Consider the following 17009-nt stretch of genomic DNA (forward strand, 5'->3'; position numbering starts at 1 on the left):
CCTCAGCTCCAGAAGGTTCAGACGACGTTCTAGATCCTTGCAGCCAAGTGTCTGAGCAGGGTGTAGGCTCGGCACAGGCGTCTGGGCCCCGTCCCCCGCTGCAGGCGCTGGGTGTGGAGGCTGCCACTGCGGGTCAGATGGGGCAGGGCACGGGCCACCTCCAGCCCAGCCCCACCTCCAGCGGCCACCGCGCCACGCTCCTGCGCGCCGACAGCGCAAAAGGTCGAGCAATAGAAACGCAGACACCAAGCCGCTGGCCACGTCCCGGGAGGTCTGCACTACCCAGCGGCAACGTGCCTGGCGCTCGACCACCAGAAGCTTTTCGTTGTTTTTCGAAACTGCTTGTTTCAGCTTCCTGTCACTGCCTTAGAAAAGGGTAAAAAGCTTCTGCACTACAGCTCTTATCTGGTCGGCCCGTCTGCAGTGAAGCACTTCTACCCTCGTGGAAGGAAGTGCTTCCTAGACCAGCATGCAAAGCGGTCCTGCCCGCGACTCACCCGACTGCAGAAACAGCTCTTTGCAGAAGGCCGCTCGCCACTGTAGGGGGTGCGAGGGAGAGCAACGAGCGCCTGCCCTTGCGTGCGCTTGCACGCGCAGATGCTGGGGGCCTGCAGGACTGCGCCCCGGAGGTCTGCACAGGCAGAGGCAAGCGGACCATCGCCCACCACTCGAGCCGCTCGGAGGGCGTGCTTGCACGTTTCCACGGCCCTGAGCCCAACTGGAAATGCGGACCCGTTTTTGAATGACGTCACACTCTGACTCCACCCTTCCCGGGGTTCCTCGGCCGAAAGTGTGGCTGCCAACGCGAAGCGCCAACCCAAACCCTGCCCAGTCAGAAGGCCTGTGGCCAAGCCCCAGGCTGGCTTCAAGCACGGCCCCTGCGCCAGCAGTTTTGGGGTGGGGGGGGGGAGCGGCCAGCTCTGGGGCCGCTGGGTGCGCGCTCGTCATGAGCAGAGGCTCCCTGAACCAACGATGAGAGCCCACACCGCAGATGTCAAGCCCTCGGTCACCCCCAGTGATTTACGAAGCCCATGTCCAACCCTCTTCCTGCAGCTACATCCGGGTAGGTGACTCCACATAAGGGACGTGTGGCCTTCCTGACAAGAACAGGATTCTCTCACCTTGAGCCCCGTTGGGATTTCACTATTTAACAGATGAAAGTCCAGAAATGGCATAAAAAGAGGAAGAAGCTTGCTCCAGCCAGAAGGCTCTAGGGACAAAAGGCAGAGCTGTCTGAAAAATTACAAATAACCTCTTTTGACTCCTCTGTGTTTCTTAATGTTAAACTCTGCCACCATTTTTCAGGCCACAAAAAGGAAGAGAAGAAACAGCTCTTAAGGTATGCCCGGCCGTGGGTCAGTCCTCCGGCAAGCTGGACCAGACGTGGGCATGGCCGTGAGGCGGGGGTGGGGGCCCCTGGGGACCTGCTGGGGCACCTCACCCTTACACAGGCCTGCCTGCCAGGTCTGGGGACTCTGGGACAGTCCTGGGTTCCTGCTGGGCTGCCCACAGGGCCCGGGCTTGCTTGCTTCGGCTGCTCCCACAGAGGCACCAGCAGCAGGCGGCAGCCTTCCCAGGACTGGTCACAGAACAATGTCAGCAAGCGTGGCTCTACCCACCCCTGTGTGGGCACCGGGGATCTCCAGGTGGGTTGGTAGTGCCCCCCACCCCGGGGCGCAGGAAACGTCGTGACTTTGGTGAACTGAGCCCTACCCCTGAGATCTTGGCCTCCCCTGCACCTGCCGTTATCCAGGTAGAAATCAAAGCCACATCCATGAGGCACCAACAGAGGCCCCAGGAATGTAACGGGGACACACACACACACACACACACGTACACACAGGCAGGAGTTGTGATACTTGTGAGAGTGGCTCTGGGATGGGGAGGGGACCCTTTCCAGAAACAGTCACATCTGCTCTGCCTTTAAACTATGTTACTGGACTTTTGGATCAACTAGAACCCTAGAACCATGGGACTGGAGAGCTTCTCACTTTATAGGGATAGAAATGGAAGGTCCGGGTAGGAAGGTGGCTGCCCACGACTGTCCCAGACCTCCCAGGAGGCACCATGCGGAGCTCTAGCCCCCAAGTGACCGTGCAGCACACAGACAGCAGGCGACAGTGTGGGGTGGTTCCCTCCTGGGAACGCAAAAGTCCCCAGAACACCAGTGCTGCTCAGACCCACCTCAGAGAGATATGGTTCCCTCCCACCTCACTCCCAACATCTTCCAACTGCTGGGCTCACTTGTCAGCTGCCTCTCTTCCCTTCCCAATCCAGACACCTGAGGGGACAATGCAGGTCCTTCCCCACCAATGACAGACGGCTGCCTTCCAGACTCTCGGTCCTCCCAGCCCACCTGGCACCTGCTGAGGCCTCCTGACCCAGGCCCACTGAGAGGGCCCTGCTTTCTGGGCCTGGGGAGTCTTCCGCATCCCCACCAACATGCTCTCAGGAGATCAGCTAGGCCCGATGACGTTTGTGTCCCAGAGGCAGCGGTAGCACTCGCTCTTCTCCTCACCCCATTTTCTGGAGACCAGATTCGAGCAAGGCAAGGGTCTGCCTTTTTCCGTGCGCAAGCTCCTCTGGGAGAGAATTCAGTTTTTCTCCTGCTTTAAGAAGAAAATCAGTCTACAATCCCAGGTTATACGCTATGAGTTTCAATAAAATTACAAACAGGATAAATGACTTGTAGGATTTGAGTTACACTCTGATTACATCCACAGGGTGGTCCGTACGCCCTTCAGCACTGACAGCAAGGTCCCCGGTCCTGCTGACACTTCCAGGAGACTGTGCGGGGAGCAGTCACGGCACTGGGTTTGCCGGATTTGACTCGACATCACACCATCCACAGCTCTTCTTTTCCCCATGCCACTTTGGTAGTAAAATGGCAGCACACCAGGATGAAGGGGAGTATGTGCATAGGGAAGGGGCAGAGCTCAGGCTGAGGCAAAGGAGCCTGCCACCCTCTCGGGAGGACCCAATCTTGCTGCGTGGAAAGCCAGAATTCAACCAGGCACACGTCTGGGCATAGCTGGACACAGCTGTCCGCCAGTGGAAATGTCTCCCTTAACACAGAAGCCTGACTTCCAGCAGCACTGACCAGACTGTCTCGTGTTTAGCAGACCCAGCACCAACGCGCTTGAGCCCCAGTTGGCGGGCCCTGTGCTCCCCAAGCAGGGACGCCCACCCTATTCTCCAGCAGGAAGGAGTGGTTCACACGGTCTCAACTAGAAATGCGCAAGTCTCTCCCAACAAAATGGAAAATTCGCTGGACTTGAGGAAGAACATTGTGGTGGCCCCAGACCCAGGGAGGCCTGAGTTGGGAGGGCGGGCCGCCTTCACTCACAGTGCTGACCCCCTTTCTCCTGCTTGCCAGCAGCCAGCTCTCCCGCGGGTGGGGAACCGGGGCCTCTAGCTGAGTGACTTGGCCCCACACCCCCTGCCTAAAAGACAGCCGGTACAGGGCACTGCCAATTGTGCCGGCAGAATCCTTCTCCAAATCCTGGCAAAGCGCGTCAAACCACATCATGGCAGCAAAAACACGTCTGCCTCTACGTGGGGTGGCCCTTTTGCTGTCCTTTTTATGAAGTGTGATACATCTCCTCCGTTCACCTACTTTTAACTCTGAGATGCCAGAGGCCTGAGCAGAGCTGTCGCAGGCACTGGTGGTCCCCGGGGGCGACAGCAGCTTCAGAGCAGTTCCCAGAGGCATTGCTTCTAGTGGGTAAACAAGAACACACTGAGTGCATCTGAGACCGACAGAGAACTGTCACTGCCCAGGGACGCCGCCCTCCCTAGATGCAGCCCGGACCTCCAGACGCAGGAAGATGCCTACATCCTACACCACTTAGAACACATCTTGGTAGAAGGAGGTCATCAGGAAAAACAAAAACAAAAACAAAACAGAGAAAATGGACATTTTTTTCCTACCACAAAAAGCTCAGGCTAAATCAAAACATGTCTTTCAAAACCTTGTTTTTCCTAGTCACTAAAAAGAGAATCAAAATGTTTCCTTTTGTCGGAGATATTAAATGACCTAAAATTTCTTCAAAGTACAGCTAGTTTTTCATTAACTCCCTTTCTAAAATACAAATACTACAACCCTTAATATTTTAGTGTCATTCTTTTATTCTTCACTCTCACAGAGCAATCACCGTGCAATTATTAAAAACAGTTTAGGAAAGCGAAACTTCTCTGGCAAAATCCATAAATGTAAGGGGACCACCGGTCACTGAAATTGGGAGGAAGTGTACCATAGCTGCCACTTCGGGAATTCTGTTTGTGTTTTAACCTAAAGAGACTTGCATGTTCTCATTATTTATGGCTACTCACATAGCCACAGCATATAAATTCGCATTGTAAATGTATTTTCTTTGGGGAATTTTACGGGATGGAATGGACTCAGGTGGGGCCCTTAAGTAAATTAGCTGTATCTAAATCCTTACTTAGTATTCCTCTCTCTTGAATGTTTACTCGCTGAGAATTAAAATCCGTATAACTCATCTGGATCTTAGCGTCCAAGACAAGAAGGATGGAATGGATGCCTTTCTCAGGGATCCCAAAGGAGAAAAGCCCAGCACAGCCTTAAAGAGGAGTACCCAGGAGAGCTGCAGGGGTTTTCAAAGAAGCCCTCGGGAGCCCCAGACAGGTGGAATCCAAGTGGTTTCTCTTCCCTTTCTCAACCATTTGCCCAAGGCCACAAAGGACTCCCAGGCAGAAATGAACCAAATAAAACAATGTAAGCTGGCGTGTTCTAGCTTCCCGATGCAAGGACAGGCGGTCCTACCAACTACAAGACAAAGACAGGACTGGGGGAAAGGCTTCCACCTCTGCCCTCCCCTCCTGCACGAAGACCCCGCCCTTCCAAAGGGGGCACAGCAGCCAAGCTGCAAATGCGCCTCTACATTGCAGAAGTGGGGGGGTGTGGCTTTCTCCTGTTCTGAACCACTGGGCTGTGGGGAGCTGAAATCTCACAAAAGCACTTTTGTGTAGCTTCACTTCCCGTTACTATCACACTGCCAAAACCTACAGCAACAACACAGTGAAAGCGTGTAAAAGCCAACACAGACTTGATAGCTAAGCGCAAGCACATGTTGGCCCATTCTGAGCGCACCATTTGGAGAGGGTTGCGCCTACCTGGCAGACAAGCCCAAGCCTTCTGCAGAAGCCCGCCCCAGGACGCCTCCCCGCCTCTTTCAAAGCCCTAAGAGCTTCTTTCCCAGCTCCTTAGCAAAACCTCCTGGCAGGTCTCTAGGAAAAGGCACAGCTGCCCGCCTTTCCCCATTCCCAGCCACTGCACGAAGCCTCCTCCCCGGCACCCCCCAAGGCACCGCGGCCACACTGAGCTGCCCAGCCTGGGAGCTGCAGAACCTGGCACATGCCATCCCACCCCCAAGTTCATATCAGTTCAGACTGGCAGTTTCTAACCTCTCCTCCATTTCACTTGCCCCCGAAAGAAAAACATTTTTTTCCACATTCTAGATCATTCCCAATTGAGCCGATTTTCTTTTACAGGGTAGTGCTGACCTTTGCAGAGATCTGGGTAGTTCCATCATGAATTCTTTCCGACAAATGTTCCCTTTCAAAACTGAAGGGGCACCTTAGATTTTTAAATTAAACAACAAACATGCCTTTTGCAGCTGTTCCTTCACAGAGTAAATGGCCTCCATGCAACGCAAACCTTCGGAAAGGGCAGAACAGCGGTTGTATCTGTCCCGGGGGCAACACCAGCACTCAGCCACCCGGCCAGGCCTTCCCCCACACTCAGCCACAACCAAAAAGGGGTGAGTCAAACCTACTCCAGTACCCCCATTAATTCACCCATTCTGGAACCCCCAATTCCCTAACCCATTTCTACGCGATTTAGTGCCTGTTCCTGTAACATGAACAGAAACATCATCCTCTCTCCAAAAGGGGGCGGTGGGTTCAACGGTGCATGTGCGGAGTACACGGTAGCGTCAGGTCGTCTCTCCCCAGGGCTTTCCGACGCTGCCCAACGTAAATGTGTGCGTGAGCGAGCGAGTGTGTGGGTGTGAGTGTGGACGTGCGCTCCCCCTCCACCGTGCGGGCGCGGGGCCACAGTCCGAGGCGCACGCACGCTCGGCGACAGATCCCGGCCGCAGATGCTCTTCAGCAGGGCTTCCTCGGTGGCGCGGCTGCCCCCTCCCTGTCCGGGCCGGGCCCGCAGGCTACCTGCAGCCGCACGCCTCCACCACCATGTCCTCGTACTGCTTGTAGACCACGTTGTTGGCCGCGTCGATGTAGAGGATGCTGATGGGGCTGAGGCGCGCGGGCACGCAGCAGGAGGCCGGCGCCGCGTCGGGCGCCATGGAGTTGAGCAGCGTCTGAATGATGGCGTGGTTGGTGGGCTCGAGGTGCGAGCGCAGCGGGAAGTCACAGACGCCCTCGCAGTGGTACGCCTCGTAGTCCAGCGGCGCGATGATCCAGTCGTCCCAGCCCAGCTCCTTGAAGTCCACGTGCAGCGGCCTGCGGCTGCAGCGGCTCCGGCCCCTCCGCCCGTGGCCCCGGCCCGCGCCCCCGCCGCTGCCCTGCGCCGCTCGCGCACCGGCCAGCGCTGTCCGCCGCCGCCTGCGACCACCGATGACCGCCGTCGGCGACCCAGGGCCGGGTCCCGGGTCGGGCGGCGGCTCGGCCGCCAGCGCGGCCCCGAGCGCGCGGGCCTGGGCGCGGATCTCGCGGAATAGGCTCCCCTTCCTCTGCGTGCGGGAGGAAACGACGAGCAGAGCGCGCTCTTCCGCGGCCGCGCGGCCCCTGCCCCGGGAGCCGAAGCCCAGCAGCCGCAGTGCCAGCGGGCCCTGCGCGGGACCCACCACTGAGCGCAGCAGGAGGCAGAACGTACGGGTGGCGCGCGGCTCCTGGCGGTGGCGCCGCACAGCGTCTGCCACGTCGAACACCTCCCAGCGCGCCCCGGCCAGGGGCTCGGCGGCCCGCGAGTGCAGCAAGCGCGGCGCTCGGGCGGCGCCGGGGCACGTAGACAGCAGGAGCAGCGGCGGGGGAGTCGCGCCGCCAGGGCCCAGCTCCGGGGACTCGTGGCGCAGCACGCGCAGCTCGGCTCCCACCACCTCGTCGGTGTCGGGAAGGCTGGATACGTCGAACAGGAAGCTTTGGCCGGTCTCGGCTGGCGATTCGTCTGCAGGAGTCGGGCAGAGACAGAGAAAGAGCGCGGTGAGAGCGGAGAGCGAAGCCCGCACTCCCGGCCGCGGGGCCTCCTAACTGCAAATGGCCCCACTGCCCGGGATGCGGGAGTGAGCCCACGGGAGGCGGCGCCCGCCCCCGAGTCTCGGCCCAGCCAGAAAGCTGCCAGCCTGGCCCAGGGTAAGGGGAGCCTTCGCCCTGACTATCGATTATCGGGACCGGGGCTTCTGCCACCGCGACAACCCACGGGCATTCACTTATGGCCGAGCCACGGGACCAGGACCACACCCCTACACCCGATGCCACTACAGTCCCGCTCCCCGACCCAGAGCCACGGGGTTGCGGGGCCTAGATCCGAAGCCAGACTTTTGGGCGGGTGGCGGACAGAAGGCTGGGTGGGCGCCTCAGAAGTCCTGCGCCTCTTCCAAAGTACGGAGGCCAGGCCGAGGTCCTGCGCTGTGCGGGGACCGCTCAGATTGCCCTACTGAGGCCCCAGGACAGCCGCGAAGTCCCGGCTGTGCGAAAACGGAAAATTCATGTCCCCTGAAAACTCTGCCCCTCGCGCTACCTCTCTTCCCCAGCTCAGCCTGGACACTCCCGCCGGCCACGATCTCCCGTGCAGGCTGGGCCTTGCGTGCGAGTCGTCCAGAGGGGAACGCGTCAGCCGGGCTGCAGACCCTCTAGTGCATCCGGCCTCCGGGCTATGCTGAAGGGGAACTAAGGCCCGGGGGGGGGGGGGGGGGCTCGGCCCAAGGTCTCCTAGCGGCGAGCGCTGCTGGTCGCGATGGGAAACTCCTGGCTTAGCTTCTCCCAGCTTTCCGCGACCTCCGATGGAGGCGGCAGGAGGCAAAGCAGTGCAAGGAACCTTCTCCGAAGGGTTGGGGGCAGCCCGGGACTGCCTTCCTTGCTGCGGTGAGGTCTCGCCTCCAGGACCTACCGATCCCTTCCAGACATACTCTTTCCCTCCGTTATGACTTATCTCTCAGAGTTTGGGGGTTTTATTTCTGGTCGTGGGCACTTTTTTTCTTTTTGGGCTCAGGAAAAAAAAAAAGTGAAATTCCACCGAGCAGCAGATAAGGAGCTCCCTTTGAAGAGGGTCATATGGTTTCATTTTGCCCCAAACTTGGAGTGACTGGGCAGGCTGCCCCCACCACTGGAGATCTGCTCACAGACCACTGCGGCCAGGCCCTCACCTCCTGACGTCCAAAGTCTGGGCTCTGTCGGTGGCTTCTGGGGACCTCAAGGAGCCCTGCTCCAAGTTGAACCTCAGAGTGGAGAGGGAGGCAGGCTCAAAGTGCCGGGCAAGTGCGTCCTCCTCCCTGCACTGCTTTCCCCCAGGGCTCCCTGGGGCACTTTTCCTGAGCTTCCCCTGCCTTATCTCCCAGCTACAAGTTGCTGCCCCTGCATCCCATCCTTTCAGAGGGAGGAAGGAGAGGTGCCCTCAGAGCTTTGCCAGCCAAGCAGAGCTCCCCAGGAAAAGATTTAGCTCAGGCTGAGGCTAACAGTAGGCCTCAGTCTACCTAAGAAAGAGCAGCGGGCGCCTCTGCCAGCTCGGAGTCCTACATACCCACCTGTCCTGCATGGGGGGGTGGCACACAGTAGCCTCAGGGCTGGGGCCTTCCCTGGCCCTGTCCACCCAGGACTCGGGCTTTGCAGGAGTACTCCAGCATCCAGTCCCGGGGGCACACCAGGCCTTCTGAGAAGGCTTGATAGTTCCCAGTGAACTATAGAGCCATGTGGGCCCAGGAGGTCCCAGCACCCAAGATAAAGCGGTCTGTGTGTAGCATTGTGTGTGTGCTGGAGGAGGTGGGTATTTGCTTACGACACCACCTCTACCTGCCTTCCCAGGCCAGGGGCTGGGCTGTGCGGCCCGCAGACCCTCCCAGGCTTAGCCCGTCTGCTGCTTCCTTTCCAGCCCTATTTCCCTTTCTTTCCCTCCTGCCTTCCATGCTGGGTCTCTGGCTGGATAGAATTAAGGCCAACATTACTTGCATTTCCGCCTGAAATTAGTTAAATTTTCCCTATCTGTCTGCTTTAATGACTTCAATAGAGATTAATAAAATCCAGATGACACACAGCAACCACCACAGTCCTACCCACGTCCTACTGTTGAAGGACCCAGGACAGAGTAAGGTGGGGTGCTTGCTCCCAGCTTGCATTCCGGCAGGGGCTCACTGACCATCCTCTCCACCTCACACGACTGGAGTCCTCCACCTCTGGCTGTCCCAGGGGCCCAGCACGGGCACACGCACCCGTAGCCACACACCTCCACCCTGACACAGCCTGCCGAGAGGGGAGCTCCGTGTACCTGGTGATGCCATCAGCCTCTCCCGGAGGGCCAAACTTCAGCCTGCCTCTTTCCCTCATTCCCCCGAGGTCCCCCCAATTTGTGCGGCCCCCAGGAGACTAGAAGCTGCAGTTTGCGGCAATGAAACGGCCGCTGCCACCGCCACCATCACTGCGCCGTCCCTCTCGGCCCCGGGCCCCTTCTTGCTTCGGATCCTGCCTCCTCGAGGGGACCCGCCGGGCCGGCAGGGCCAGGACAGTCCGGCGGAGGGACCGGCCCAGCCCTCTCGCCACAGTCCAGCGGGTTCGGGTGCGTGGGCCTCGGCGGAGTTTGCACCACCTGAGGCTGGGACGTGAGGGGGCCGCGCCCCGAAGGGTCTGGAGCTGGGGCTCGGCTCCGGCGGTGGCCTCAGCCTAGGAGCGGACAGGATGGACGGGCGCAGTAGAGGCGTGAGTACCTTGGTTCGCCTGGTCTGCGAAGCCGGTGATTGTGTCCGCGCGGCCGTGGCGGCCAGAGCCCGCGGTGGAGGCGGCGGCTGCCCCGGCCGGAGCCCTCCCGGCCAGGTTCCGGTAAAGCGACATCATGAACTGGTGCGGCACCACCGAGCCGTTCCTGAAGCCGGAGCCGGCGGCCCGGCGCGAAGCGCGGGCTCCGGGAGCCGCGGCGGCCGGGGCAGCGGAGACGCCCGCAGCCGGGGCGAGGGTCCGCACGCCGCTGCCGCCGCCGCCCCCCGGACTCCCGACCGGCCCTGCCCCCGCCGCTCGCAGCACGGCGGCCGCTTCGAGCCCGTCGCGGGGGCGGCAGGCGCTCAGCAGCCAGAGGCACAGCGCGGCGGCCGCGCTCAGGTCCATGGGCTCCGTGGGCCAGGCGGGCGGGCGGCGCGGGCTCCGTGGCTCCGGGAAGTCCCCCGGCGCCTTTTGAACATAGTGTTTAATAATGGGGGAAGTGTGCGCAGCAAGTCGCGGCCCCCCCCTCCCACCCCACCCCCGCCCAACGCCCGGAGCAGCGCCCCCTGCTGAACACTGGCGTGGCAGCACCGCGCCCCCCACTCCGGCCTAACGCGGAGTCCGGGACAGGAGCCTCCTCCCCGCGCCGTAGCGCCTCGCCCCCACTCTCGCTCAGCGAGTATTACCCGCCGGAGGCTCCCGCCACAAACCGGGGCCCCGCCTCCTCCCTTCCCCACGGCAGTGCGACCCCCCCCCGCCGCCCACACCGCGCCCCAGCCAAACGCGCCCTCCCGAGTTCGAGGCTACGAGGCATCGCGCGCACTCGCTCAGCTTCGTCCCCACTCCCCTGCGGAGTAGCAGCACCCAACCCCCTGCCCGCTCCAGTTCCGTGAGTGCCCGAGACGCCAGAGGTGGGGCCGCGAAAGGACTCGGCCCCGCCGGTCACTGCCGGGACCTCGGGGCCAGGACGCACAGAGAGGCCACAAGGGCGTAGGGAGGCCACAGGGGCGCGCAGGGCTGCCACAAAGGCGCGTTTTTCATCACCGGTTCTAAGGTGGCCCAGCCTGCCACAGCCTCCAAAGACCAGAGCGCGCGGCCGGAGCATCGGAGGGGACCAGTAGGGAAGAGAGGGCCAGTGCCTGGAAGGGCAGGCCGGAAAGACAGATGGACCTGGACCGACAGTCGGAAAGCAAAAGGTTTGGGCGGAGAACGTGCGCTTAAGCTGGAGCGGAGATCCCAGAGGAGCGCAGGAATTACGGGAGCAGCCCCGGGGTGATGAGGGGACTCTGCGCGGGAGCAGCGCCCCGGGTTCATTTGTGCGTCAAAAGGGATGACCTTCCCCCGCCTTCTAGAGGGGCCGGCCAACGGAAACAGGCTACCTGGTATGTTGGGGCGCGGCCAGAAGTCGGGAGGGCGGGCAGCCGAGAGCCCCAGAGTGGTGCCTCCGTACCTCTCTGGCTGCGGTTATGGGTGATGGGTGAAGGGGACCCCCAGTGGCCACGGCGGCGGCACCCCGGAGCGCACTCCGGTAGGGCAGGGAGGTGGTTGACCGGTATTGATCGGTTCAGCTCCACGGCAGCCCGACATACCCAAGTGCGGGAACATCTAGCGCATGGGTGAGGTCCTGTTAGGCAGACGGAGGGCCTGAGCCGGATGGACCCTCCAAGCGCGCAGATGCGTTCTTTAGCCTTTAAATTTGCATTTGCTACCGAACTGGAAGTCTAGACGGGGTCGGTTCCTCGTCATCGCCTTGCAGGCCACCGCAGAGACTCAGTGGCCGCTCATCTTGGCACTTTGTCCACTCATCACCACCAGGGAGGGGTGGGCGCAGGAGGAGAGGTCTGGCCCAGGGGCCACTCCTCCCAGACCCCAGGCCTATCCCGTGGACAGAGGAGAAAGAGCTAAGATTATTAGTGTGGGAAAATGTGTTTTGGAAGGGCAGTGGGGGACTGGGACAACAAGGGCTGCATTAACCCACCCTGCTTTTGGGACTGAGGATGGAGTGCCAGAGACAAGGCCTTGGCCCCAGGTCTTCCTTTCTGGGTGGTGCTGGTACAAAGGGCCCTGCAGAAATCCTAGAGACACTGGCTCTTGGCAGCCCAGCCAGGGGTCTCTCCGCCATTGCCAGTGCTGGGGCCCTGCTGCCTTTCTCAGTTCCTTCCCCCTACAGCCACAGGTGAACAGTCTCAACTGATTATGATTTGTACAAACACCCCAGAACCTTGGGCTAAGGTCAGTAGTGCAAGTTCTAGTCCTGGCTTTGACCTCTTAATAGCAAGGAGAAAATGGAAAGGGGTTGGCACAGACGTGGCATAGTCTGTGCCAAATACACGTGTGTGGATTGTATGTGATTCCCCTGCCCTGCGGCTGTCTTTGGGCTTAGGGGTCAGTATTAGGTTGGAGTTACTGCATTCTTGCTGCCCCAGTGGGAGCAGGCCACTTAGCTTCTTTGAGACCAAATTTCCTCATCTGTAAAATGGGAGGATTCTCCCCTGAGGGAGTTGGGGTGTGGCCAGGATAACAGGCTGGCATGGATGAGGCTCGGTAGCCTTGCCCCCCACCCTCCCTGCACCCAGGCTGTTCTGGGGCCCAAGGGCGATGATGGCCCAGAGGGAAGAAGCTCATAGGCACCGGAAAGGCTCTGGAAAAGACGCCCGCCAGCTGCTTGCGCTCGAGCCAGGACTTAACCGCTCTCACCTGTGTTTCTTGTCTGTAAAGTGAGGTCATCATTCGTTCCTTCGTCATTTATCCATCCCCCAATTCATTCCTTCTTTCCAGTAAATACTAACTGCCAATCGCCTTCTCTGTGTTGCTGATCCAGCAATGCACAGGACGGATGCATGGGAAACCAGGTCTGGGGGGCTTTTCGAGCATCAGCAGGGGACACCCTAGAGCTGAGCCCAGAGAGGAGGGAGGCACTGGGACGCCTGGGCTGCGTCTGGCTCCGTCTCCTTCCCCTGAAATCGTGACAGTAACTGTTTGTTACGAAGATAGAGCTACAGAGAAATTCAACACCTTGTGCAGGGTCAAGTGCAGAGCCCGGAGTCGCCAGCTGTTTTTGCCCAACCCTTGGCTGCCCACAGGGGAGGCAGGCATATGAATGGCTTGGTCTGAACAGGTGAACTGGTGAACAGGCAGAGTGTCCCGCCTTTCCTCTCTAGCTCTCTGGACAATTCTTGGCAGAGAATAAACTCTCCCGTCCGGTCCAGGTGAACACCATGAAAGTATCATGCTGGGGACTCCTTCCCGCTGCTGCTGCCAGCAAGGAGCTCACGACTTCTGCCATGGAGCACATTGTCATCCCCGGCAGCAGGGCCTGCCTCCAGCTGCGGAAGCCGCAGAGCTCAGAGCAGGACCTGCGAGCGGGAGCCTGCGCTCCGACTGCTAAGTTTACGTGATGTGACCTGATGGCCTAGCGGGTCCGGCCACACCCGGGGCTTGACTTGACCCCTGTCTCCGAATGTCCTGGGGCCCAGGAATGAGTATGTCTGCAGTGAAGCTGGTGCCCTCCCACAGGAGAGAGAAATGCGAGACCAGGAGTTCCTAGTCCTCTGTCCCTGACTCTGAAGCTGAGGTCTGGGGAGCAGGTGGCCCTCGATGGGCGGGCGCACAAGCCAGGCTGCCCCCCCCCCCGCTTGCTTGGGGTCTCCTCTTGGGGGCTGCGGGGAGCCTTTGGTAGGTGGGGCAGGCAGGAGGGAGCTACCACTCCCGGCCTGAGGACCTGGAAGTCGTGTTCTTCATGATGCTTTTCGAGGGAGTTTCATCTGTCCTCTGCGTTGCCCCAGAAGTCCCCGGGAAGCTGTGGATGAGGCCCTGAGGCCCGTGCAGGAAGTTCAGAGAGGGCTGCAGAAAACCGGGGACTTCTCACTTCCGTTCTTCATCAGTCTGTTGACCGCTCCCCAAGCCCCAGAACTCCAGACTCCAGCTGTTTCCATCTCCAAGAGAAGAGGTGAGACTGGCTGCAAGGGGGCAAGAGGGGTAAAAGCAGCCTGGGGGTGGGGTGGGTGTTCACTGACCGGGCTGGGCAGGAAGGGTCCCCACATTCTCACCTCCACACCCTTCCCGTGGAGAGCACCTTGCTGCTCCTCTGTTCCTTGCAGAAGCTGTCTGCTTTCTCAGAGCCCCAGGACTCTGGTTCAGGTCATAGAAACCCAGAACCTAAAGGAAGATCTTGAGTTATTTGGGCCAACGTTCCGAGCCATACCTGAATCGTGACAAGTTGGCCCCCAGGCTGTGCTTGTGGCCATCACAGGTGCAGTGTGAAGAACTTACAGAACTTGCTCCCGCTCAGAGCTCTCGGAAGGCTTTGTGACATAGGGGACAGGGGGCGTCCCAGCGCTATGGGTGTACCTGGACAACCTCTCTCGGAAGCACCTTTACCGACGGAGGTCATGTGTCACCTGGAGCACCAGCCTGCCATGCTGGGTTGATGCCTCGTAGGAAGTTACATTTAACCCTTGAACAAGGCAGGGGTTAGGCACCACCACCGCCACCCCCCCTGCCCCCGCGCAGTCAAAAATAAAAAAATTCTGACTCCCTCACAACTTAACTACTAATAGCATGCTACGGACCAGGAGCCTTGCTGATAGCATAAACAGTCGGGTTTTGTTATCACACACATTTTGTATTTTACGTGTTTTATGTACTGTATTCTAACAATAAACTAGAAAAAGCAAATGTTATTGAGCAAATCATAAGGAAGAGAAAACCCATTTACAGTATTGTCCTGTGTTTATTGAAGTAAATCCATGTATAAGTGGACCCGTGCAGTTCAAACCCTTGTGACTCAAGGGTCAGCTGTTGTCCGGGATTCCGGCAGCTAGAGCCACCTCGTAGTGACCTTCAAGCCCCAGGAGTTGCACCGGCCCCAGCTGCAGCCCGCTCAGCCTCCAACGAGGTCTCCTGCCACACCAGACAGCCTGGGCCTCCCTGTCTGATGACAGGAGCGCGGGAGGTCCCTTAGAGATGGCCTGCTCCACGGCTTCTGCTGTCCACAAGGAAGCCAAGTCTCTGGGAAGGGAAGCGGTCCGCGCTCTGTTCCTTGGCCTTGAACCATCTGGGATGGTGGGTCCCTTCTGTGATCCTGTGCTGTTGCTGTCCATGCAGCTCGGCTGGTCTCATCCCAGCTGTGCCTCAGACGCCGTGGAGATGAGGCAGCTGAAGGCTCAGCCTCTGCCCTAGCCACCAGGCAAGCCAAGCAGTATTCTGGAAGGGTTCTGGGTCCCTGCAGCCAAGCAGTATTTTGGAAGATAAAATAGATGCCCCCTGGCTATGACTGGTTGATGCTTTTGAGAGTCTAGAGACAAGAATCCAAATCCAGCCCCCAACCTTGGGCTGCATGTCCCTCAGGCCTTCCTGGCAAATGCACAGTGAGGTTGACAATCAAATGGCCACCATGGGTCCAGCTGTGAGAGGCAGAGGGCATGTGAGGGTGGGGCCCACTGCCAGGGACCCAGCCAGGGGCCTTCCTCAGTCTGGACCCACCGTGGCCTCTAGCCTTTGCAGCTCAGAGCTGGAGAGAGGGTTAGGGGTGAGGAGGCAGGACCCGGGGTGAGCCTGGGGTTCTTCCCCTGAAGACAGTCTCCCTGGGATGGTGTGAAAGGAAGATGGTGACCAAGGCCCGAAGAGGGAGCCACCTACCATTGCATCCTGGGCTGCTGGCTCTGCAGCCGTCCTCTCCCCCAGAAAGACCTGGGCTGGGGCTGCCTGGGCTGCAGGTGGGGAAGATTCCAGCAAGGCTCTGGCCCAGCCCCATGTCTGATGCCCCAGCCTTCGTCAGGCTCCCAGGAATTTCCCATACTCAACCCAGGGCTGCTTCTCCGAAGGTTACCGGGCAACAGCTCTGGCATCCACACCAGATCGGCTGCAGCCTGTCCTAGGGACCACCTGCTCGACCTGCCCCCTGGCCCCCAGGCTGCTGAGTGGGGGAGGGGAGGGGACAGAGAAGAAAGGAGTGGGTGGCTTCTTTCCTGGAAGTTCCACAGGGGACCTCTCAGAGCCCTTCTTTCCCTTTGGGACAAGTGATGAAGGGCTGGTGGACACTGCCATCTGCTGGTCACTGGGTATAACAGCATCACAGTGTGGCAGAACTCCCGCCCACTCAGATTTGCAAAGACCAGGATGGCCCTGCCAGTCTGGGGAACTTGTAGTTGAACCAGGTTACCTGGAGCTGTAAGGCATCCTGGGAGATGAGGGGCAAGCACCACAGGCCTCCACGGAGGTCAGGAAAGAAACTACAGTATGGAGTCATGATAAAGACCTGGCTTGCAAACCACCTTTGCAGGGCACTGGCTTTATGACCTTGGTTAAGTTAGTTAACCTGTAGTCCTCCATCTGCTCATCTTTCAGTGGAGATCGGGATTCCCACCTGTCAGGGTGTGCCAAAGCGTAAAGGGCAGAAAGTAGGGACAGTCCTTACCACAGTGCCTGGCTCAATACAATAAATGGTGGCTTTTATTGTTTTCTGGGCAAGTCTCAGTTTAACCAGTTGGAAAGCTAGTCACTCTTACCTGTACATCCAGCATCCTCCGTATGGCCACTGTCTTTGAGACATTTCCCTTCTGTCAGCTTGCTATCTTATGAATATCAGTAGTCTGAGTGTTCTGGAGATTTTCTTGGAGACCTTTGTAGACACATAAGATTACAAAAAATAAAACTCCTTTTGGAATAAAAAACAGGTACTCTTAGAATAGTCAATGATTTTGAATGCCCAGTCCTTTAATCTTGGTCAAAGAGGAGCCCTGGCCTGGGTCAGGAGCAGAGTTGGAAGATCCATTTGTGTCCCCCAGTCTGGGATGGGAGAACTTGCACCTGCCCCCGAGGGTGAGAACATTGGGACCAAAAAGTGTCATGGTTCCCACAGCAGAGTGTCCCGTGGGAGCATCCTGGGGCTGACCTGGGAACCCAGGATCGTCAAGTTGGGTGGCCTCTCTCAGGTCTTCTGGCCCCATGTGGCAAAGGCATCTGTGAGATCTGTGTCTGCAAGGGGCAGTCTTGGAGGCTGCCCTCTTCAGGAAGGAGCTGGCTACAAAACTTGGAACGTGACCCCAGGCCATGGCCACCCCCCACCCCGTGCTCCCCACTTCCCCAGATAGCTTAAATAATACCTTAATAATACCTTA

At 59.1% G+C, this 17009-nt stretch overlaps 1 protein-coding gene across 1 annotated transcript; it reads right to left on the reverse strand.

Annotated features, from left to right (window-relative positions):
* Positions 1-5339: 5339 nt before the first annotated feature.
* On the reverse strand, positions 5340-10293 carry GDF7 (growth differentiation factor 7). The gene is made up of 2 exons (XM_026519530.4): positions 9900-10293; positions 5340-7150 (listed from the first exon to the last, which is right to left on the reverse strand). The coding sequence occupies exons 1-2, from the start codon at positions 10291-10293 to the stop codon at positions 6189-6191; spliced, it is 1356 nt and encodes a 451-aa protein (XP_026375315.2). The 3' UTR covers positions 5340-6188.
* Positions 10294-17009: the final 6716 nt, after the last annotated feature.

This window comes from Ursus arctos, unplaced genomic scaffold (genome assembly GCF_023065955.2).
Source record: "Ursus arctos isolate Adak ecotype North America unplaced genomic scaffold, UrsArc2.0 scaffold_8, whole genome shotgun sequence".
NCBI classification, from domain to species: Eukaryota; Metazoa; Chordata; class Mammalia; order Carnivora; family Ursidae; genus Ursus; species Ursus arctos.